At 45.2% G+C, this 8,939-nt stretch overlaps 1 protein-coding gene across 1 annotated transcript; it reads left to right on the forward strand.

The window, feature by feature from the left end:
* Nucleotides 1–330: 330 nt before the first annotated feature.
* On the forward strand, nt 331–5,225 carry LOC130020074 (interleukin-1 receptor antagonist protein-like). The gene is made up of 4 exons (XM_056110712.1): nt 331–443; nt 2,561–2,667; nt 3,755–3,867; nt 4,977–5,225. Exons 1-4 carry the CDS (start codon nt 331–333, stop codon nt 5,223–5,225), a joined length of 582 nt encoding a protein of 193 aa, XP_055966687.1.
* Nucleotides 5,226–8,939: the final 3,714 nt, after the last annotated feature.

Here is an 8,939-nt window from a genome sequence, read left to right on the forward strand (position 1 = left end):
CTTAAGCTTTGTCCCTCATAGCTTTGGGACAAAGGCAGATAAGGGTAGTCATGGGACAGATGGGAGAGATAACAGACTATCAGGGGCTTTTCAGAAGGCTAGTGGTTAAATCACAGACAGACATCAAGAATGTCATGTACTGTGTTTTAGTTCCTGTTGGCCAACCCTCCTGTTCTTGTAAAATGCCTTTATTAATCCTGTAAATATTTTATAGGCAATTTCTTGTGAAAGCTATGCACCAAAGAGCCCACTCACTACAGCTCTTATCTTTAAAAGCTGCTCTTCTGGACCTGCCATGGCAGTCTCCCTTGCCTTGTTGAGGGTCACAGGATGGACATCTGCAAGAACTACAGTCACCTAATTGCTCTCCTCTTTTTCCTGTGCCATCCAGAGGCATCCCGCTTCACCACAAAAACGGGATTCATGAAAGTTCCATCCATCAGGTAAGGTGGTGAGGAGGTAGAGGAGAAAGTGGTGAGGAAGACTCTCCAGTGCAGCTCTCTGGGGCTACTGTAGCTTTGAGTCTGTTGTTGAAGGAAGAGACTGCCACATCCCATCGTGGTCTTCAGGCCTTCATTTTTAAACATTTCAGACATTCCAAGCTTTGCTGGAGCACTTCCTGACTTGCCCAGGGACACAGACAACTCAGTGACTAACTTATCACTGACCCTTTCTGGGATATGGGCCTAGCCAGGAGGAGACAGAGACATAGAACCAACTGCCAAAGTTCAGTTCTGGTGTTGGACAATGCCTTTGGTGTAGGTACACCTGGTTTTCTCATCTGGCTGAGGAAGCACAGCCTGACTCTCTGCCTACCAAAAGGGGCTAATGCACAGATAACCAAAGAGTGTTCTCTGAACTGTAAGGTACAGGGAAACTATCATGATTATTTAAAACAGGGCAAGTAGCTTTGGGAGAATGATTTCACCACTGCTGATGTAGTGAAAGGGCTGGAGCAATAGCACAGAGGGTAGGGTGTTCGCCTTACAAGCGGCCAACATGGCCGACCCGAGTTCGATTCCTCCGCCCCTCTCGGAGAGCCCGGCAAGCTACCGAGAGTATTCGATATGCCAGACACAGTAACAACAAAGTCTCCAATGGAGACGTTACTGGGCCCGCTCGAGCAAATCGATGTAGTGAAAATGACAGGCTGGGGAGTTGGTTAGAGAACCCTCTCTATGTTCCCTCTATTATGGATGCCCCAGGGCTAAAGTCATGTCTGGATCCTTTCTTTTGGCATCTCAGAGTTTCACTGGCTTGAGGCAGTTGATAAGGTCTCTGTGCTTGCATAGGTACCTGCATGAGTGCGTATAAGTGCATGCGTGCGCCCTTGTGTGAGCACGTACTTATGTTTGTGTGTGCATCCAAGCAAGTCCTTCCCCTGTGCAAAGATGGGAACTGCAGTTCATCACAGAAAGCCCCAGGAGGGCTGGAGTGTTAGCACAGAAGGTAGGGCGTTTGCCTTCACGTGGCCCGACCTGGGTTCGATTCCCAGCATCCCATATGGTCCCCCGAACATGGCCAGGAGTAATTCCTGAGTGCATGAACCAGGAGTAACCCCTGTGCATCACTGGGTGTGACCCAAGAAACAAATTAATTAATTAATTAATTAATTACTTTTTTTTTTAAAAAAGAAAGCCCCAGGAGCTGCCTCAGGAGGGTTCTAATAAGGAATATTTAGCCTGACACTGGTCCAGGAACTAAAAGTAATCACAGAAGTAGGTAGGGGAGAAGTGAAGAGATCACCTGATCACCTCTTGTCAATCTTGTGTTCGCTTTCCAGCCTCTTGGCATGATCAGTGGCCTTGGCCACACTTCACAGCGGAGGACAAGGGCACAAGTCCAAGCCTGCTCTAGTAGGCATCGGGAGTGGCGGGGCCACCTCGTGGACTCTCTGCTCACCATTTTTTCAGAGCTGCAAGCCCTGATCTCTGAGCCCTTCTAAAAAAAAAGGCAGGGTACCAGAAACAGCTCACTGGGTGATGAAAGGGAGACCCTGGGGACAAGAATCTACAGCTTGGAGTAAGTTAACTAAAGGGGATCTCTCCCTGGATATGTCTAACACTCTACTGTGTTGGCCACTGATCTCCTGTGGTTCTAAATTTACGTTTTAAGTTTTAAGAAATTGAATGAAATGAAAGAGACTAGGTTGTGCCTTGTGGCAAGAGGGGGACAACCAGAAGTGGTGGGAGCTACCATATTGCACAGTAAAGACAGACAGAGAGAGAGAGAGAGAGAGAGAGAGAGAGAGAGAGAGAGAGAAGAGAGAGAGAGAGAGAGAATATTGATGCACTCCAAGAAACCTACTGGAGGGTGTTCCACTTACATGGCCTTGTCTTGAGGATGACAGGGGGAGGTAGAGAGGGGAGTGTATTGTGGGTACACCACCCATTAGATGTGGGATTGAGGCTGTCTCTTAACCAGTGTCATCCTCCTCCTCTTTCATGCCATTGGTAAACCAGAAGACCACACCTTTGGCAGAAAGGGGAAGGCACATTCAACAAGCACTAGGGAGGGGCTGAGCACAGGGCCAGACCCAGAGCAGGGCCTCTTACAGCAGAGTCCTTTTGCTTTTCAGAATCTGGGATTTACACCAGAAGGTATTCTACCTGAGGAATAACCAACTATTCGCTGGACACTTGCAAGGAGCAAATTCTGAATTGGAAGGTGAGTAGTTTCTGGGAATTATGATGTATAGACACAAAGTTTCTTAGCTGCTTTTCTCCAGGGCCTGTGGCCTTAGGACCTTCCCCTTGAAAGCGTAGGTGCAATGTTTTCATATCCTTTGGATTATGTGGACAAGTTTGAAGCTGTGGAAGCCTGACCACTGGAGGACACATGTGAAGTCAAGCTCAAGAAGGCAGCGAGAGGCAGAGTCCAGGATGAGAGACAATACATAGAGCACGGTGATCTCAGGCCCACAGTTGGGATGGATGGGGTCCAGAGACAGACCCTTCTGCTCCCTGTACCTGTCCCTATTGTTCAAATCTTGACTTATACCCATGTATGTGTCGTTCAAATCTTGACATACCCAGTATGTATCTGCCATATTGAGATTCTGGTTGGTGTTTGAAATGAGCTGGATGAACTTGGAATGCTTTGCCTGCTCACTCCATTAGTAAAATGAGGGCGTTTGGATAAGTGATGTGAGATTCTTTTTTTGCCCTAGCCTTCTAGGATATTTCTATATTCTTTCTGCAGACTGGGCATTGTCTCCAACTCCCTATCTCCTCACCCTTCCCCACCCTCTTTCTTCTCCCCACAACTCCATCAGGGTCTCTCTCTGAAAGAGAGTGAAATCTGTGTTTCCTGTTCTGTTAACTCTGATGAAACTCAGGAGGAGAGAGAGAGAGAGGCTTGAGATCTTTCACAGCTACAAGTGAAGATGAGATTCCCCAGGTGAAAGGTAGGCTCAAAGACAGCCAGATTATGTGGACCATGTCCTGGAACCACACTCATGACCTGGGGGATTAATATTTCCTCCATGGGCAACTCGATTACTGGCCTGGAGCACAGATAGTGTGGGAGTGAGGAAAGGATTGAAATCACATAGGGCAGAATCTAGGCAGTTTGGTCCTCAAGGAGAAGCTAGATAGTGCATGTGCATTTATCTGCTATTTGGCTATCTGCAAGAAGGTGCTGCATTTTTCTGCTGAACTGACTTTAGGTTAGGGAGATAGAAGTTCATCAGGGGGAAAAAAACCATGTTGTCTCCTCTTCTCTGCATCTGACCTGCTCCTTTGCTCTTCCCCAGTGAAGCTAGATTTCGTGAAAATTGAGCCTTATGGTGTGTCCCTGGGGATCCATGGGAGGACGCTGTGCCTGTCTTGTGTCAACTATGGTGATAAGGTCAGGCTAGAGTTGGAGGTAAGAACTTCGCTCAGAAGATAACTGCCCAAGCCCCAGTAGCTTAACGCAACCACAGCACACTCTTTCCCAGCATTCTGTGAGCAGACAAGGATTTGCTGGGCAATTCGTTCCACTTGGCCTTGCTGGGATCACTCCTGCAGTCTGGACTCAGCAGGTGCTGGAGAGGGTGCTGGAGTCTCCCAGGTTGGTTTCTCATCCTCCAGATTCATGGAGACCCCTATTTACCTTGAGCTTCCTTTCAACCAGGCTACTGGCTCCAAGAGGCATCTTTCCCCCCAAACCCAGCCTAGGTCTGCTTATTAAACCTTTGCCTGCACTAATACTCCATTGGCAAAAACCAGTCATATGGCTCTATCTATGAAGGAGGGGGCCATACACGATGTGAATTCAGATGGCTGACCTCATTTGAGGACCTGGGACCTTAGTCTCCCTGTGACCCTCTCTCCCAAGGGCTTCAAACCTCCTGATACAGCAATGACATGTTAATGCCAGCATTGCTAGCCTTTCTCTGCCAATCCTCATCTTTTCAAACCCCAAGTTGGGGATCCATCCTGGACCTCTGGATCCTCTTGGATCTGGATACTCTGGATACTACCAGTCCTAAGAGAAGATGTCTCAGGACCTTATTGGATAAGATTTTGATTCGAATATGAATGATCACAACATGAGCCTTCATCCACAGACAGAACACTTGTTTGGAGGGTACCCACATATGAGGAGATGGCCTGACTAGAACATTGTATGTTGTACATTGAATGACCACAATGTTCTGCCAACGTCCTCTTCCATACCTCGCCTCCAAGGCACAGAACCTGACAAAGGGGAGCCTTCACATTCCTGGGCCTCTGTTTACAGTGTCATATACTCAACCTATTTGCCTACGGCTAGAATGTCCAGATTTCCCAAAGCCAAAGAGCGACAATGAGACAGTTGCCTTTTGTTGTTACTGCCTTAGAGATGGGGGTCAGCCATGGCTCCCACTGGGATCTCCGGGTCAGTCTTTCTCTAGTACTCACTTGAGGCCAGCTGAAGGACTATGTCAAGGTGAGGTGAAGCAATATCTGCTCAGCTCCTCAACTCTTATTCACTCATCTCTCAACTTCTAGCCTGTTGACATCAATTACCTGAGCAACAAGGAACAGGACAAGCGCTTCATATTCATCTACTCAGAAATTTACGCCACCAGCACCTTTGAGTCAGTGGCCTGTCCAGGCTGGTATCTCTGCACGTCGCAGGAGGTCGACCAACCCGTCAGTCTCACCAACACACTTGGTGAAGACATGATCACCGACTTCTACTTAGAGCTGGACTTACAGCTCTCAACACTCCCTTCTCCCACTTCAGCCCACTCATGACTCCAGAGATTGCCTCTGCACTCCTGTTCGGGTCTCCTGCTCTCTCACAAGCTCTGAGGAACAGCCTTGGTGAGGTGGAGCCACCAAAGAAGGGACAAGAGCCCTAGAAACATGCCTTTGTCTCCCTCATCCTTAGCTAACCATCTTCCAGGTTGCCTCTCAAGCAGAGACCCAATCTGGCGGCAGCTCAAAACCCTGAAGGCCTGTGCCTTCAGGGTGAAACCCAGGCCACAGGCCAATTCAGTTGTCTGTGGGTCTCCTGTGCCTTGCTCTAGTGTCCACACCCCAGATCTCAACGTCACTCATCACTTCCCCTACTGCATCTTGTGTCACCCACATTACCTAGTTTTGCAAATTTGCTCAAGGTGGCCTTTATAGGGTTTCTCCAACCTTCCCCCATGTGGGGCTTCTACCTAGGTCAAAGTCTGTTGCTAAGGTTACCAGGGGGGTTGGGAAAGGTGATGGTCTTCTTTGAAATTCCTTTCCTGGCCTTTTGTTCCTGCAGGAGCTTCTTTGGGTCTATTCCTGGAACCAGGTGAGGGTCTTATCAGGCCTGAGTTCCTGTTTTCTGCAGGGCTGGCTTTTGTCATTGCTTGGCCTTCCCTGTCTTCTTTCCTAGTCACCCACACTTTCATGTTTGTTACCTTCTCTGGGAATGAAATTACGTCACATTTCTTCCATCTGTGAAGTTGTTCTTCGTCTGTGATGTCCAGCTCAGGCTTTCACTACTTTACCTAGTCTTTCTCAATTCCTCGGTTGAAATTAATGAAATTTTCTATTAAAGATTATAGTGCAAATATTGGTTTCTTTAATTCTGACATATGAGTGTGATCTAGCAAACTCCCCGTGGTGTACCCAATATGCCAAATACCAGTAACAATGATGGGTCTCATTCTCCTAAACAGCCTTGAATATAATCTCAGGGCTAGGATGAAGGAAACGTTACTGGGGCCTGCTCGAGGCAATCGACGAATAACAGAATGATTTGTGATTTGTGATTTGTGAGTGCGATCATTTTGTGTCTATCCGACTCCCACTGAACTATTTCAATCAGCATGATATTCTCCAGATTCATCCATATGTCTTTGCCACTTACTAGTAGTGTGACTTTGGGTGAGTCATTTGACTCTAGAGTTCCTTCAATTTTCGTTTCTATTTAAAACTATTTTGAACAGTGCATAGGTTAATGTACATAGGTTAATGCTTGCCTTGCATATGGCTAACCCTGACCCAAGTTTAATTCATGTCATGGTCCCCTAGTACACCAGAAGTAGACCCTTACCTCCATTGGGTATATCCAAAATCAAAAGAGAAAAATAAATAAATAAAAGGCACCAAAAGGAAGATTATATATGGTATCTAACGATAGGTAGTAGCACTAATATCCAAATAGAGAGTAGATGCTTCCAAATTTATTTTGTCTCTCACCCCCCTTTTTTTTTCAGAAAAATAATTAGTGCCATCTTAGAATATACCTTCTTTCAATGAAGAAACATTTAGTTTCTCTAAGCTCCATCTAAGGCTACTGCTGTTCTCTTCCATCATTCCAGCTCCTCAGGTGGGGTGGAGGGGATTGACCACTTTTGAAAAGACTGACTGAGAAGAGTGTAGGAGGCCAATAACATCCCAGAATACTTTATGATTTGAAAAGCAATGTTGCAAGAATAGTTTATTCAATAATAGTTCCTTGACATTATATAGTGTAAAAAGCCAAATCATTTCTATGTATCTCCAGTATAAAATGGACCCTTGGTTCTCATTCTGCTTCCTCAACCTCATCACCTCTGTTTACCCTTGGCCCTTGTTAAATCCATATATGGGCGTTTTCAAAGGTGATGATTCTCCATCTGGCTCTGTGAAGGTATGAGTGAAAAATTAAGGGTAACAACTTTATCTATATAGTTCTTGAAGAAAAATGTTAGACTCAACTGGGAAAGTGGAAATGATTTATAGGCTTCTGTCTTTTCAGGTCAATTATGTGACAGCTATCCTCTCTGTTTAGTGGATATGAAATGTAAGATATTTAAAAATATGGAATATTCTTGATTACTTTCAAGCTTCTCTTTTCCTTTTCTTACTCAGTAAACTGACTGTATTTTATAAAACCTGGAAAGTTCTTTGACTTAGGTTGACATGATATACAAAACTTTGTTCATTTGTCCTGCATGTAGCTAGATCTTTTTTTTTTTTTTTTTTGCTTTTTGAGTCACACCCATCGATGCTCAGGGGTTATTCCTGGCTCTGCACTCAGGAATTATTCCTGGTGGTGCTTGGGGGACCAGATGGGATGCCAGGGATTGAACCCAGGTTGGCCGCATGCAAGGCAAATGCCCTACCCGCTGTGCTATCACTCCGGCCCCATAGATCATTTTTTAAAATGTAGGAGTACTGCTATTTATTCAGCCATTGAATAAGCTAATTGAATTGTGAATGAACTCCACATTACTTTTTTTATTCAGAATGTTAATTTTATTATTATTATTATTATTATCATTGTAATCACCGTGAGATGCAGTTACAAAGCTTTCCTGTTTGAGTTTCAGTCACACAATGATCAATCACCTAACCCTCCACCAGTGCATATCCTCTACCACCAAGGCCCCCAGTATACTCCCATACCACCCCTCCCCCTGCCTCTATGGCAATCTTCCCCTTATTCTCTTTTGTACTACTTGTTATGAATAGCATAAGATGTTGAGTGGCCACAAGAGCACCCATGTGCTCCTAGAATTCTAAAATTATAGATAATTAGGGTCTGGAGAAATCTCTGTAGGAGGTTGCTTGGTTTGGACATTCTTTTGTGTTCCTCTTAATCATGTCTGTAAAGGAGATTATGGAGGCAGTGTGTGGACGTGACCTCCGGGGTCCCATGGGATAGGGAGGTAAGAAGGATGGGCCCATCCCCTATTCCTTGAGGCCTGGAATTTGTCATCACTGAAACTTTATACCTGCACTTCTCATTGGGTTCTGGAAGTTGGCATTCACCAGGGTTTTTTTTTTTTAATGAAACACCCCACATACAAATTACAATATATTTCTCACTTCTAATTTATAGTTGATCATCGATTTGCGTAACGTCTCCATTGGAGACTTTGTTGTTACTGTGTCTGGCATATCGAATACTCTCGGTAGCTTGCCGGGCTCTCCGAGAGGGGCGGAGGAATCGAATTCGGGTTGGCCATGTTGGCTGTGTGCAAGGCAAACGCCCTACCGCTGTGCTATTCATCCTATTATGTTAGGGGAGAACCAAAACAAGAAGATATTGAAGTCACAGAAACTTTAGAATATAAAGCATTGTTATCAGAAACACTCTAAATATGAAATAATATATCCCCTCAAAATTTATTATTAAAATTGGTATTTTGATAAGCTCCCGTAAGACATTTAAGTAATTTTTAAAAATTTTTTAAATTTTTTTTATTATTAGTGAAACACCATGAGGTACAGTTGTAGATTTACAATTTTTTGTACTTGGGTTTCAAATATACAATGATCAAATACCCATCCCTCCACCAGTGCCCATCCTCCACCACATGGATAATATCCCTCCCACCCCCATCCTCCCCGTCCCACCCTGCCTCTGTGGCAGGGCAATTCCTTGTGTTCTCTCTCTCCTTTTGGGTGTTGTGATCTGCAAAAGAGGCATTGAGTGGCAAACATGTTCAGTTCATAGTGTACTTTCGACATGCATCTCCCCTCCTGGGAGGATCCTCC

This window comes from Sorex fumeus, unplaced genomic scaffold (genome assembly GCF_029834395.1).
Source record: "Sorex fumeus unplaced genomic scaffold, SorFum_2.1 ptg000010l, whole genome shotgun sequence".
Lineage (NCBI taxonomy): Eukaryota > Metazoa > Chordata > Mammalia > Eulipotyphla > Soricidae > Sorex > Sorex fumeus.

Bases quoted from the DNA above. Each gene is read 5' to 3' on its own strand.
- LOC130020074 (XM_056110712.1), top strand. From the start codon at position 331: ATGGACATCTGCAAGAACTACAGTCACCTAATTGCTCTCCTCTTTTTC. The intron at 444-2,560 runs GTAAGGTGGTGA...CTCTTACAGCAG, and splicing joins ATGAAAGTTCCATCCATCAG to AGTCCTTTTGCTTTTCAGAA. The intron at 3,868-4,976 runs GTAAGAACTTCG...CTCAACTTCTAG, and splicing joins AGGTCAGGCTAGAGTTGGAG to CCTGTTGACATCAATTACCT.